General features: G+C 38.9%; 1 protein-coding gene across 1 annotated transcript in view; it reads left to right on the plus strand.

Moving 5' to 3' along the window:
- Positions 1 to 15434, plus strand: part of GRIN2B (glutamate ionotropic receptor NMDA type subunit 2B) — a 651709-nt gene extending 636275 nt beyond the window's left edge. The window contains 5 exon segments of the mRNA XM_021001754.2: positions 4976 to 5136; positions 7219 to 7406; positions 10126 to 10364; positions 13556 to 14929; positions 14931 to 15434. Of these exon segments, the coding sequence (XP_020857413.1) occupies positions 4976 to 5136; positions 7219 to 7406; positions 10126 to 10364; positions 13556 to 14929; positions 14931 to 15434 (2466 nt within the window).
- Positions 15435 to 15808: the final 374 nt, after the last annotated feature.

Genomic DNA, 15808 nt, shown 5'->3' on the forward strand with positions numbered 1-15808 from the left:
GAGAAAGTTGTTTTTATTTTTCTCCCATAATGGACAAAAGATAGTCAGCTAGGGGTGCTTTGTGATTTTATCCATTTTTAAGAAGAATGAATTCTGTTCTCCAATCTTTCTCCCCCATACTGGGTTTTGTTTTGTTATGTTTAAGTTGTTTCTTAGGGTCTTCCTTAGTTGGTGGACTCTTAGCCAGTCTAGTCCTTGGCAGGGCTAATTTTTACTGTTTCTCAAAGCCCCAGAAAGCATTGATCACAACTGTGGGTTAAATAAGTGACATTTAATACCTCCCAGCCTGAGGTAAGTTTTATTACAAGGCCATTTCTTGTGATCATCAAGGAATTTGGAAGATTATTATTTTTTCATTCTTTCCCACAGAACTCCAGAAGCACACAATCAGCAATGTCAGGTGACTCTTAAAGTTAGTCCTGAGGTTCAAGAAAGTTGAACATTTTAAAGCTCTGTTATTAAAGCTCTACCAGTTATTGATTTGTGGTCTATTTGCTGTTGCTGCTGTTGTGGTTGTTTAAAATAGTGATTTACATAGTTGGGGCATGGAGTCTCAAAGGAAAAGGCATATGCCGGTGGTCTCGGGGCCAATGTGGCCTCGAGTGGTACACACTTCTGATTCTGGTTTTGTCCAGACTGAACTAACTGCCTTTTTGAGGCACGAAGTACGGGAAAAGATCTCTCAGTCTTAGGAAAACTTTAATGGTTATGTTCAGTGTTTTGATGTCATAAATTTATCTCTCCGCTTTCCACCCTAGATTCTGTGCCTTGACCACTATTTTAGCGTGGAAGAAAAAAAAATATTATTAGTGTACTCTGTATTTTAGGTACAAGTCTGACAGAAATAGTTTTTAAATTAATTTGATAGTATTCTAAATTCAAGCATTGTTCTGCATGGAAGGAAATATCCTAGCCTGCTGAAGTCCTTTATTCCTGTGGACATCTTTCTAATATAGGACATTTTAAAGTAACTGTGTAATAATTTTAAATAAAAATAAGTAAATAATATTAAATGTTTTTGTTACCTAGGTGTGACAGTGGTGTGAGACAGCATGGTACAGTGCATAAAACACTGCATCTGAAGTCAAAGATCCCAGTTCAAACCCTGCCCATCACTTGGGCAAGTCATATAACTTCTCAATTTCCTCCTTTGTTAATTAAGGGAGGTGGGCAAGATGGGCTCTGAGGTTTTTCTAGCTCTGGTTCTCTGCTGGTTTGTATTTTTGTTATTGAAGAAAGAGGGCATGAGTGTTATGCTAGGAACCACACTGGATGCAGTCCCTGCCTTCCAGGAGTTTATAATCCAGGATAAGGAGTTAGAACAAGTGCATATGTTAAATAACTAAAGAGTGCATATACAGACTACTTTAACCACATGTGCTAATATATGAAGTATAAACAGTATGCTTAGTCCCAGCCAGAAGTGTCCTCCTTATGCATATAAATGATCATGCTCCTCTTTTCAAAAACTATTGGTGGTTTCTGCTGCCAGAAAGGAGAGTTCAAAATTTTGCCTGGCATTCAAGATCTTCCAAAATGATGCCACACTACCTTAATCAACAGTATCTCATATTACTCTACTAAATGGAAGCCATGATGCAACTAAATTAGACCTTGTTGGAAGGCAATTTCCTTTTGTATCAATGAATAGTGGAAATGTCCATGACCAAACAAGAGACAGAGAGAGACAGGGAGGGAGAGAGAGAAAGAGAGAGACAGAGACAGAGACAGAGACACAGAGAGAGAGTCAAAGAGGATAAACTGGAAAGTTTTGATTACATAAAATTTAAAAAAAAGCTTTTGCATAAACAGAACCAATGCAATTAGAAAGGAGACAGGTTACTGGAAAAAATACCTTTATTTTTCAGATAAATGTCTTATTTCTAAGACATATAGAGAGCCAAATAAAATTCACAAAATAAAATTCATCAATTGATAATTGAAAAAAGATATGAATGGGCAGTTTTCAAAGGAAGAAATCCAAGCTACCAACAAACATGAAAAATGCTCTAAGTAACTAATAATTTGATAACTGCAAATTGAAACAACTCATATTATACCCATCAGATTGGCAAAAAATGACCAAAAGAAAAAAGAATGACAAACATTAGAGGGGCTATGAAAAAAGGAAAAAAAAACATTTAGTGGAGATATGAATTCGTCCAGCCATCCTGGAAAGCAAATTGGAACTATGCCCAGAAAGTCACTAAACTGTGCATACTCTTTGACCCAACAATACCACTCCTAGGTCTATACTTCAAAGAGATCAAAGAAAGAGGGAAAAGAGCCATAGGTATAAAATATATAGCAACTCTTTTTTTTTTTGGTGGCAAAGAATTAGAAACTAAGGAGGTGCCCATCAATTGAAGAATGGATGAATGGAATATACTGAGTGTATCAATACTACTGAACAGTAAGAAATGATGAAAGGGTTGGTTTTAGAGAACCTTGGAAGATTTGTATGAAATGATAGAGTAAAGTAAGCAGAACCAGAAGGACAACTTTTACAATAAAAATAGCAAAGTAAAGATAGGTCAAATTGATGAGGTAGAAGAGTGCTTGAGGCAGATGGAGCAAGCAGGACATGAGAAGGGAGATGAGATGCAGGATGCAATCAGCCAGAAAAATGATTAAGGAAGACTATGCATTGAAGCCCCCATGACGGACTTGTCTGTGTGCTTTCACAAAGCACCCTCAATTCCAGAACAACTCTTCCCCTCTCCTTTCTTGTTCTCTTTGCTTATCACCTCTAGACTATGTGATATCCCAGGCATTTTGGAGCCATGCTTGCTCCTCCTATTCTCTTGTCCCCTTCCCCCATTCCATAAAATTGCATTTAAACCATACCTTTGACCTAGGTAACTGCCTCTGCCTCCTATGGGAAGCTCCCTTAACCCAGAGCAGCACCTGGCCTGTGCTCTGCCTCCCCCATGGAGTAGAGCCCATTGGGGCTCTGCCTCACAGGGAGCAGGCCTGCTTCGGTGCATCACCCCAAAAATGCCTTTCTTTAACTTGGAGACTGTCTGAGTGAATTCTTTCAGAACACTAGGCCCTGTTGGGGTCCTCCCTGAACTCATCACCAATGGAGATAGAGAAAGTCTAAGTGAATTCTTTCACACCTGAACCAGGTCTCCCAACTCTGACCTCAACAAAATCATTAAGCATTTATAAAGCACCTATACTGTACTAAGTGCTAGAGATACAAAGAAAGTCAATCACACCTCTCCTCCCCAAGAGTCCCTTCTTTCAAGGATCTCTCAATCTAATGGGGAGGTTAGCATGCAAAGAACTCTGTAGAAATAAGACATACAGATAAATTAGAGGGAATCAGGGAAAAAAAGTCTTCTTGAACAATTTGAGATTTTATTCGAGACTTGAAGAGAGTCAAGGATACCAGATGTTAGAGATGAGGATGGAGAGAATTGCAGGCATGGGTAACAGCCAGTGAACATGCCTGGAGTCTGGAGATAGAGTATTGCATTTGAGAAATGACAAGGAGGCCAGTGTCACTGTACTACAGATTTCATGGACAGGAGGAAGGTATAAAGAAACATGCAAACAACTTTGAGATTCTTAAGGACGCTGATCAATGCAATGAACAACCCTATTTCCAGAGAACTGATGCTAAAGCATGCTGCTTGCCTCCTGACAAAGAAATGATTGATTCAGGTTGTCAAATGAGACACATTGTTGTATGTGGCCAGTAGGGGAATTTATTTCACTTGGCTATGCATATTTTTAACAAGGGGTTTTCACCTGTGTTAATTTTAAGGGGAGAGGGCTGGTGGGAGAGAGAATAAGTGATCATAAATATAAATTAAAAAAACAAACAAACATATATTAGATCTTGTTCCACTAATATACCCTGGGCTCTTCTGACTCTATGTATCTTTTCATGCTTCATGCCTGGAATGCCTTTTCTCCCTCTTCACCTGTCAGATTCTTACCTATCTTCAGAGCAAAATTCAAATGCCACCTCCTCTATAAAATCCTCCCCATTCCCCTTAGCTAGTCATGACCTTTGTCTTGTGACTTAATATAACATTTTGTTTTGCACCTTCTCTTTTGCATTTATCATGTAATATTATTTATCATAGCTCATGGTCTACAAGATTGTATGCTCCATGAAGGAAGGAAATATCTTCTCACTAAATTCTATAGCTTTCCTAGCACCTATCCATCCAATGTGTGCTTAATAATTATGCATTGCAGTTTATTAGCAAATTACATATGAAATAAATAGCAAACTAAAACAGAGGTTGTGTAGGAGAGTAACCATAAAAGAAGTTTGTGAAATATGAGTGAGAATCCATTGGTGAGATATCTTTTTTTAGTCAAAGCAGGATCAGTAGGCCCCATAAGTTGCAATGGAGGCAAATGTCATTTTCAAAATTGCACTTGAAAATTGTTCTGTTAGCTGGTTGTAGCCTAGACATCTCTTTCATTACTTGGATCACCACTGCAGCAGGGAGGTTTAAGTTTTTTAAAAATATATATATTGACATAATATCTTCTCCTTGATATTCTCTTTTCCCTAGGTTTTCATGACATCGCTTTCTCCCAGTTTTCATCCTACCTGTCTGACCATTCTTTCTCAGTCTTCTTCACCCAAGTTGCACCCACTAACCATGAATGTCCCCCAAGCCTCTGTCATGGATCGTCTTCTCCTCTCCCTTTATCTTCCCTTTATGTTTTGTGTATAAATTAAATTCATGGGAGCTGATCACAAAAGGAAAATAAAGCGTTGGAGTCAAGGATAAAAATCACTCTGCCTGCCCTACTACACTACTTGGCACATCCTTGGCATTTAACAAATGTTGATTTACTTAATTAAATTTTATTTTCAGATATTGTCATTTTTAAACAGAAACAATATGTTGTGGCAAATTTCAGCCAAATATTCTTCATTGTAAATCCATAAATAATCATTTTTCTTCACAGTCTCTCTAACTTTTCTTCTTTGTTCTTTCTCCAGTTCCAGAGACCGAATGACTTCTCACCCCCCTTTCGCTTTGGGACTGTGCCCAATGGTAGCACAGAGAGGAACATTCGCAATAATTATCTTGAAATGCATACCTACATGGGAAAATTCAACCAGAGGGGTGTGGATGATGCACTGCTCTCTCTGAAGACAGGGTGAGAACTCTAAGCTCAGACTCTTTCATAGCAATCTTATTTCTAAAATTCCTAAAAGAAATAATTTGCTGAACACTTTGAAAAGGGACAGGCTCAAAGGAGAGAACAGAATAAACGGGGGTAGGGGCAGGATAGCATGGAGGGAAATATAGTTAGTCTTTCACAACATGACTATTATGAAAGTGTTTTGCATGACTACACATGTATAACCTATATGGAATTGCTTGCCTTCTCAGTGAGTGTGGATGGGGAGGGGGTAGGAAGAGAATTTGGAATTCAAAAAGTCATGGAAGTGAATGTTGAAAACTAAAACTTAATTAATAAAAAAGAAATGATTTGCTATCTAAATTGTTTATCTCTTCTCAGTGCTTAATATAATGTTCTACATGTAACAGACACTTAACCAATGTTTATTGACCTGAATTGGCATACCAGAATACCCTATAGGGTGCTAAAAATTTGCATTTAATGAGATATGATTATTTCCTCTTCCCAAGAGCTTTTGGCTTAAAATTGGCAGTAGTCATGGGAGACGTTTATTTTCTTCAATTTTTTTTTTAAAGATTACCTTATGGTAGGCATGAAGAAGGGAAGAATAATAGAGAATATGCATAAGTGGGAGAGAAGAAGTAGTATAGCTATTAATTATGAAATGAATACTTCTTCACTGAGAGAAGCCAAAGATGATCCTGGGGCTTTGGAGATGATAGGGATGGGGGACTGGGCTATGAGAGGCAACCATGAGAAGATAGTAGAAATGCTTTCAGACACAATCATGAATGTATTCATGAAAGTTCTCATTTCAGCTTCTCATGACAGTTTGTTATTTCTGATCTATTTCTTAATTATTGCTAATATGATTCTATTAATGCATCTATTTGTTTATGCACAACCACATTGACACTTTCTCCCAATGGCTTTTGCTTTGGGATGACATTGAATAGAATGAATTTTGTGGAGAGTCCTAAAGTTAGCCTTGTTTGCTCCATGATAAACAACTAGTGCCCTCCCCACCAAACATGCGCACGCATGCGCGTACACACACACACACACACACACACACACACACAGAATCTATTTTGTAAATACTGTTACTATACTTTTGTATGGCCCAACCTGAGTCTTCTTTTCTTTTAAAAAATATTGTTAAATGTTGCTAATTAACATAAACACTAAACAAACAGCAAAGTCCATTTATTTTTGTAATTTATCTTTTGTTAAAAGAATGGAAGACCATAACTTAATAGGCTAGTACCAACATTGTCCACTGAACTGAATTTATGTTTTGTTGCCTTGATATCTTTATATATTTATACTAATTTTTGTATATTTTTTGGGTGTGCTGTCTTCATTATACATTGGTTAATAATCTTCCTGTATTTCTTTGAATTTTTCACATTCTGTTGTTCTATATGTACCTTACTAATACTCCATACATGCATATACCATATTTCTCACAATCATTTTCTAATTATTAGGGACATGTTTTGTTTCCAATTTTTCCCATCAGGAACAGTGCCATCATTGTAACATTTTTCTCTATCCATGACTTTCTTTTTTGAGGGGAAGAGCATTAGTAAATCTAGTAGTGGAATTTCTACATCATATATGAGTAGTTTTTAAAATTTTTGTAAATTATACAATTCTGTATTGCTTCCCTAATGGTTGGACCCAGTCACAGTTTCACCAGCAGTGCATTAGTATGCCTATTTTCTCACAGCACTGCTCACATTGGGTTTTTCCATATTTAGCCCTTTTTGCCAATTTTATGGATATAAACATCCTCAGAATTGTTTTAATTTTACTCCACTGATTATTTGTGATTCTGAGTACTTTTTTCACATAGAGGTTGCTAATTTGTATTTCTTCTTTTGAAAACAAAGAACTGTCTACATCATTTTACCATCTATATTTAGGAAAAGATCAAGCCTTGCTTTCATAAAAGTGCTTCTTTCCATATGGAGTTACCTAGAACCTTGTATCTTCAGGAACATAGTTCCATAGTCACATTAATTTAAATTCTGTTGTAACTCTTTACTGAAATCTTGTGTTTGGGTTTTCTTTGTTCTCTACCCTGCTCAGGAAGCTGGATGCCTTCATCTATGATGCCGCAGTCCTGAACTATATGGCAGGGAGAGATGAGGGATGCAAGCTAGTGACTATTGGTAGTGGAAAGGTATTTGCCTCTACTGGCTATGGCATTGCCATCCAGAAGGATTCCGGATGGAAGCGCCAGGTGGATCTTGCCATTCTGCAGCTCTTTGGAGATGGTGAGTTAGGAGATAGGAAAGTACTTATTGATACATACATGACAGCCAATCAGATTTCAGCTTCCCTGCTTTCTGTCCTGCCCATTCTGGATATTTCACAATAGTGAGGAATGTCTATGAACACCTCATGGATTGTGGAAGCAAAAATAATGCCAGGGTTGCATATTCAGCTGTGGAAGGACCTGGTACACATAGAGTGAGATCTTTAGAGTCAAAGTCAAAAAAGTGGCTTTTGTAGGTGACTTTTTTGTTTATGGGAGGACTTGTTTTGTTTATTTGTACTGATAAGAGTCAGAAAAGTGAACTTTTAAGAATCTACCTGCATTACCATTCTCCAAATGACATCAGTAGTTGGAAGAATCAAAGTTTGAACTAAGAAATTAATAAACATATGTTTGAACATTGGAGGGAGAAGAGAAGGATCAACCTGGATTGTGTCCTTTTTTTGGTATCAGTGCTTTTCTAATTGCATTATAGTGTAAGTTGTCACTTAAAGGTAATAAAAGTAATAAACCTGTGTACAGGAGGTTTGCAGTAGTGGTATAATGATTAGTGGAAAATTCAGAAACACCAGATCAGATTAGACAGCCCAAAGCTCAAGGGTTTAACCAAACTGCAGGTTATGGAACAAATTCATGAAATTATTTAGGACTTTGCTATTTCGGCCAGAGTTAGAGTGTATCCCAAGTCACCTCTCATCTTTTCTTTTATGTTTTCTGTATTTTATATATGAGGCATCAAAGACACAAGAGTTTTATTTGAAAAATATTGAGATGGGAGCAGCTAGGTGGTGCAGTGGATAGAGCACTGGTCCTGAAGTCAGAAGGACCTGAGTCCAAATCTGGCCTCAGACCAAACACTTGACACTAGCTGTGTGGCCCTGGGCAAGTCACTTAACCCCAATTGCCTAAAAAATAAAAAAAGAAAGAAAGAAAGAAAAATGTTGAGATGGAGGAGGGCTGAATTTGGTGGTCACATTTTATCAACTCTGGTTCACCTTTATCCCTAAAGTGCATGTTTTTACTACAAAAGCAATAAGCTTAAAATCCTCTTGAGAACGCTTCTCTATTTACCTTTTTATTCCTCTCCTAAAAGAGAATTGGAATGAATCCAACTTGATCAGCATTTTTAGGTAAAGGAAAAACTATTGCCTCAAACAGAATGCTTCTGAAATATGTTTGACTTCATTCTCTGGACTGTGGCCTCACATCTCCAAGTGCCTGCTGGATATCTCCACTAGGATGTCCTGCCAATACCTTAAACTCTATAGGTTTATAACTGAATTAATCATCTCCAGAGAGCAGAGATAGAAACAGTGAATGGAAATAATAGCAAGACAGATTTCGGTACAATATTGGGAAGAATTTCCACATATTTTTAATGTTCAGCAGCAGAACGGATTGCTTTACAAAGGAATGTGCTTTCGTGTCTGTTCCCTTTACTGAACTTATTTGTTACAAATGAGGATTCAATCAGAAGGAGGAGGGGTATACGGAAAGGATAATTAAAGTATTATAATATTTTAAAGAAAAAAATGAGCTCCTCATCCACTATGGGTGAATATGTATATACTCTATGTCTGCATGCAAGGGCAGTATAGAGGGGACTCATGAATTGGGAGAGAGGTTGGACAAGATGATCTCTAAGGTCCTTTACAACTCTAAGATTTGGTGATTCTTTGATTCACCTCTAAGGGTATTGCTATCCTCTCATTCATCCCATCTGGAAACTTTACAATTACACTTGACTCTTCCCTCTAGTTCTCTCTTCTCTCATATCCAGTTAATCATCAAGTCCTATTGATTCCACTTTTACAATTATTCTCATATTGGTGCCTTCATTTCTATTACTACAGCCATAACCCTGTAGCTGGGACATAACCTCTTAAATAAACTCTAGTTTCCATCCGTTCCCTTATAATCTATCCTATTCACTACTATCAGGTTAGCATTGATCATATCATTGTTTAGAGAAAACAGTCCAAAATGTAATATGGCATTAAAAACCCTATAAAAGCTGGTCTTTACCAGCCTTTCCCATTGCTACTTTCACTTACTTCTCTACACAAACTACCCACTCCAGACAAACTGGTCAGCTCATTGACTCCCAGGCAAGCTTTTCCCTTTCCCACATTTCTAACTTTTCTCATTCTATCCCCTTTGTTCAGAATATCCTCCCTACTCTAGCTCCATCTTCATCTCTCTCTCTCTCTCTCTCTCTCTCTCTCTCTCTCTCTCTCTCTCTCTCTCTCTCTCTGTCTTTCTCTACACATACATACATAATTACACACACATACATATATGTACATATGTGTGTGTGTATGTATATCCTTCAAGTTGTAGCTTAAAAGCTACCTCCAGCTGGGAGTGATCATTCCTTTCCTACTGTAATTGACTAACTTGCATTATAGTTATTCCTGATTTTGTCTTATCTCCTATCCTAAATTTTATGTTTCTGAAAAGTTTAGACTGTAACTTATACACTTTTGCATGTACTGCTTTGTATATAGTGGGTGATCAATAATTATTTAACAAATGCATGCAGGGATGAATGAATATATTATAATTAAAACAAACCTCTGCTAATTTTCTCTCTCATTTTATTTTATTTCATAATATTTATTCAGAGGATTCTTTTTCCTCCACCCTATAATTCTCTGTTTTCTCATAACTTCTTTCCTTTGCTCTCATCCCTAATCCCCATATCTGCTTTTCTCTAGGGGAGATGGAAGAACTGGAAGCTCTCTGGCTTACTGGCATTTGCCACAATGAAAAGAATGAGGTCATGAGTAGCCAGCTGGATATTGACAACATGGCAGGTGTCTTCTACATGCTGGGGGCAGCCATGGCCCTCAGTCTCATTACATTCATCTGTGAACACCTTTTCTATTGGCAGTTCCGCCACTGTTTTATGGGAGTCTGCTCTGGCAAGCCTGGAATGGTCTTCTCTATAAGCAGAGTAAGTGCTTTTCTCCATAAAGTTGTGGCTTTACATGGGATATTTGAGTATACTGTTGTACGAGGAGAGTAAATGATTGGTAGTTCATGACCTCCAACCAGTACCTTTGCTAACGTACAAGAAAACTCATTATGGAAGTATCTCTGGAATTTTTTATGCCCTTGTTTTGAATTAACTTGGGCAATGAGCATAATTCTTCTTTCTTTGTGATATTTTGAGATGACTTCAATTAGAACTAAGGGAATGAAAAATGGAAAATGGCTTGACATTTTCTCGAACTTCTTTTATCATCATTAATTGATGTAGTAAAACACCATGATATAGAATAGAATTCAGGACCTGGAGTCAGAAAAACTTGACTTCGAATCCTGTTTTTAGATACTGAGCAGCTATCTGATCTAGGTAAATCACTTAACTTCTCTCAGGCTCAGTTTTCTCATCTCTAAAATGGAGATAATAATAGTACTCAGGGGTGTGCTGGAGCCAGCTCATATGAGCTAGAAATGATTGTTAAAATTTTACTGTAAGCATTTACAACTTGGAAATCAGCAATGCCATAAATCAGAGCTTCCATTTTTTTAAAATTGTTTTTCTACAGTTAAGAAAATGGTGGAAAAACTGTTAATAATGCGCATTTAACTTAAAAGTATGTGTATACAGTTTTCCCCCAGAAGGTTGGTTCTAAAATATTTCCCAGCATACTCCTAATGAAACCCATCTCATAGGGTTGTTGTATGGATCAAATGAGATAATGTATGTAAAGTGTGTTCCAAACCTTAAAGTACTATCTCTGCCAGCTATCATTACTAGTCCACAGATTTGCTAAGTTTCTGCCAAATTTTGCTCACTGTGGCCTGTTTTTCTCACTCTCCCATGGAAAACCAATAATGAAGGCATGGATCTTTGTCCTCAGATGCCACTCATATAGCTCCGTTCCACTCTGTTTTAAACATTGATAATAGATGAGAGGACCGAAAGAATGCAGCCCCAGGCTACCAGATCCTTATATTTGAAAAACTTCGTTAATATCAGCAGTTGAATTTAGAAGTAGAATTAATTGGGAAGAGGGGAATGGGGTACTGACCTTTCATATCATTCTTTAATTTGGGTTGTTTTGTTCTTCCTAGCTCTAGTACTAGAAACATATCTAGGAGTATTCAATGAGTGCCCTCAGTAGGCTTAGAGAATCAGTGATCTATCCTATGATTCTGATCACAAAGCTATAAACATAGCCAATAGGCACAAACCTAAACTCAAACAATTAAAACCTCTTTATTCTTAAAGTCCAATCCTCAAGTTATTCAAGTAGAGCTTTTGTAAGGAGAATGATTTTTTTTCTCAAATAGTTTCAACAAGTCACTTTCTTATAGATTCAATGATTTTTGAAAAAAAACAATTCTTTATTTCTTCATTAGCCAACAATGTGTTGAGGTTATTCAGTAATATTTGAAGATGGATATCATACTGAATCTACAATTCGTTTTCTTATTTCCTTTGGTGACTTCTATAGCTATGCCTTTTTGTTTCACTAAGGTCACCTTGAAGAGATCATGTACATTAAAACTATAGGACAGGTGATCCAGGAGAAACTAGATTTATTGGACTGAGATCCAACTATCTACTTTAAGGTTTAGATACACTCAGATATTCCCCACATTCTTTTTAGCTTAGCTTCAAATAAATTTGTACTCCATCAAAAGGCAAGCTAAAAAGGCGAGATTAGTCGCAGTCCAGTCTTTATTATTCATATCTGTCAATAGCAAAGGCTGATTGCTTTGCTTAGCAAAGAGAAAAATCTCAGTTTTCTTACATAAATAATCATTATAATAAAAGCACCACGATTTACTAGAGTCCTAGATCTGGAAGACCTGGGTTCAACTCCTTGCTTTGACACTTTCTAGCTGTTAATCCTGGGGAAGTTACTGAGCCTCCAGGTGCCCCAGGCAACTCCAGATAACTAAACTACTAAACCATAGAGAGGCTGTCATTAAACATTAGTGAAGGGAGTGACCATGCTGAGGAAACTGCAGGACCTTCCCATAATCACTATGAGGAAGTTGAAAGATGAGAGTAAATGAGAGAATTCAGCAAAATAAATCCTTAATCACACAAAATACTTAATATTTTGCCCCAATTCACCTTGGATATCTAAATCATGTAGCAGGAAAATGTTCTTTAAGCCCTGAACTCCCTATTCTCTGTCAGAATTATGTTTTCTATATGTTTCAAGTTCAGCTATTAGCTGGTGGTTGATTTTTTTTTTGCCAGTCACTAGTAGGCTTTTATTATTACATGCATGTAAAATAGCTATAAATTATTGTTACATCTATAATATAGCTCTAATTTCATACAGATTATTCTCTTTTTGTCTCTTACATAACTTAAAAGCACATTCTTTTAAAATTTATTTTACTTTTAATTTATGGAATAAAACAAGCATTTTATTACATAGTATAATAATAATTTAAAAAAAGATGATTGCACATGAAACTGCAAATCTCTTTCCTATTCCTTTGAATTATATAATAAAATTATCATGTAAATGTCTTTTTTTTCCTTTTTTTTCTTCCTCCCTCCTCCCACTCTAGATATGGCTACCATTAGATTCTAAATACCTCTTTAGAATCTATATGCTGGAGAACCCAGGAGTTTTATCCTATTGAGCTTGGCCCCATCCCTTTCTCAAACAGAGCATTAAGTTACCATGTGTAGTACTATTATTCATTAATGTCAGGATACTGGTAATATAGGTTGATACAGAGTCTTCTTTTTAAAGACAATGAAATAAAGTAGAGGCAGACCTATTCAAACCAATGATGTTGCCAATGGCAGAACCACTTGGTTTTTGAGCCTTAATTCATGTAATCAGGCTATGTGGACTATTTTCCCATTAGATGTAAAACTAAACTGTCCCTGACTTCACAAAGTTGCTGTGAGGATCATTTTTTAAAAAATATTCCTGAAGAGCTTTGAAAATCTTCAGGTGCTATAGCACCTATATGAGGTTTCATAGTGTATTTTGCTAAATTAAAAATATGAATTATGGGATTTACTGTTTCCTTTATTTCATACATTAAGTTCTCTTGACCATGCAAGCAAGATAGACTAATTTATTTCCCTCTTTCTTCACAATAATAACACCACAAGAACCCTAATCTGTCCCTGCCTCTTTTTTTTTTCTCCCACTTTAGGGTATATACAGTTGCATCCATGGCGTGGCTATTGAGGAGCGCCAGTCAGTGATGAATTCCCCCACCGCCACTATGAACAATACACATTCTAATATCCTGCGCCTACTTCGTACTGCCAAGAATATGGCTAACTTGTCTGGCGTCAATGGATCCCCCCAGAGTGCCCTGGACTTTATCCGCCGTGAGTCATCTGTCTATGACATTTCTGAGCATCGTCGCAGCTTCACACATTCTGACTGTAAATCCTACAACAATCCCCCCTGTGAAGAGAACCTCTTCAGTGACTATATCAGTGAGGTAGAACGAACTTTTGGCAACCTTCAGCTGAAGGATAGCAACATGTACCAGGACCACTATCACCACCACCACCGGCCCCACAGCATTGGCAGTGCAAGCTCCATTGATGGGCTTTATGACTGTGACAACCCACCCTTCACCACCCAACCGAGGTCAATCAGCAAGAAGCCATTAGACATTGGCCTGCCATCAACCAAACATAACCAGCTAAGTGATTTGTATGGCAAGTTCTCTTTCAAGAGTGACCGTTTTGGTGGCCATGATGACCTAATCCGCTCAGATGTTTCAGATATTTCTACTCACACAGTAACCTATGGAAACATTGAAGGCAATGCGGCCAAGAGGCGGAAGCAGCAGTATAAGGACAGCTTGAAGAAGCGTCCGGCTTCAGCCAAGTCACGGCGAGAATTTGATGAGATTGAGTTAGCCTATCGCAGGCGGCCGCCCCGCTCCCCGGACCACAAGCGCTACTTCAGGGACAAAGAAGGGCTACGGGACTTCTATCTGGACCAGTTCCGAACAAAGGAGAACTCTCCTCACTGGGAGCATGTGGATCTTACGGATATCTACAAGGAACGGGGAGATGACTTCAAGCGTGATTCGGTCAGTGGGAGCAGTTCCTGTGCCAACAGATCTCACCACAAGCATGGAACCAGTGACTTTGGAGCCAACGAGCGCAAACATGGTGTCGTCAGTGGTGTGCCGGCACCATGGGAGAAGAACCTGACTAACCTCGATTGGGAAGACAGACCAGGCGGGAACTTCTGCCGCAGCTGCCCCTCTAAGTTACACAACTATACCACACCAGTGGTGGGGCAGAACTCCAGTAGGCAGGCCTGCATCCGGTGTGAAGCTTGCAAGAAAGCAGGCAACCTCTATGACATCAGTGAGGACAACTCCCTCCAAGAGCTCGATCAGCCCGCTGCCCCGGTGGCAGTGACGTCAAATGCCTCTACCACCAAGTACCCTCAGAGCCCATCGAATTCCAAGGCACAGAAGAAGAACCGGAATAAGCTACGTCGGCAGCACTCCTACGACACCTTCGTGGACTTGCAGAAAGAAGAAGCAGCTCTGGCCCCCCCGAAGCGTAAGCCTGAAGGACAAGGGCCGTTTCCTAGAAGGGAGCCCCTATGCCCACATGTTTGAGATGCCAAGCGGTGAGACCAACTTTGCCAACAACAAGCCCTCAGTGCCCACTGTCGGACACCACCACCACAACAATCCTGGCGGCGGTGGCTACATGCTCAGCAAGTCGCTCTACCCTGACCGGGTCACACAAAACCCTTTCATCCCCACTTTTGGGGATGACCAGTGCTTGCTCCATGGCAGCAAATCCTACTTCTTCAGGCAGCCCACGGTGGCGGGGGGAACGAAAGCCAGGCCGGACTTCCGGGCCATCGTCACCAACAAGCCAGTGGTCTCGGCCCTTCATGCGGCTGTACCAGGCCGTTTCCAGAAGGACATCTGTATAGGGAACCAGTCCAACCCCTGTGTGCCTAACAACAAAAACCCCAGGGCTTTCAATGGCTCCAGCAATGGGCATGTTTATGAGAAACTTTCTAGTATTGAATCTGATGTCTGAGTGGGGGAGGGGGGGTGGGAGAGTTGGGAAGGGGACTGTGCGGGCTGTGGGGGGAGGGTATGATGTCATTTGGTACCTGTGTCATAGAGGGTGATGGGGTTTGAACTTGGTTCCCATTTGTTCTTCTCTTGGTTCTTCATTTATTTGTGGGATCCTGGAGTCCTGATTTTCATTGAAGACAGCACTGGTGACATCTTTTTCTCATCCTTCCTTTCCTAGTTCCCTCCTCCTTCCTTCATCTATCAGGCATTTCTCCTGTTAGCAGTGCACTGAAATATGATATTCAAGTTTGGTGTATCACAGTGGGAAAAAGAAGTATCTACACATAGAGGGGAACAGAGCAATGGCCCTTCTCTGGTCTCTCTCAGCATGGA

Source organism: Phascolarctos cinereus, unplaced genomic scaffold, assembly GCF_003287225.1.
Source record: "Phascolarctos cinereus isolate Bilbo 61053 unplaced genomic scaffold, phaCin_HiC Scaffold_1;HRSCAF=81, whole genome shotgun sequence".
Lineage (NCBI taxonomy): Eukaryota > Metazoa > Chordata > Mammalia > Diprotodontia > Phascolarctidae > Phascolarctos > Phascolarctos cinereus.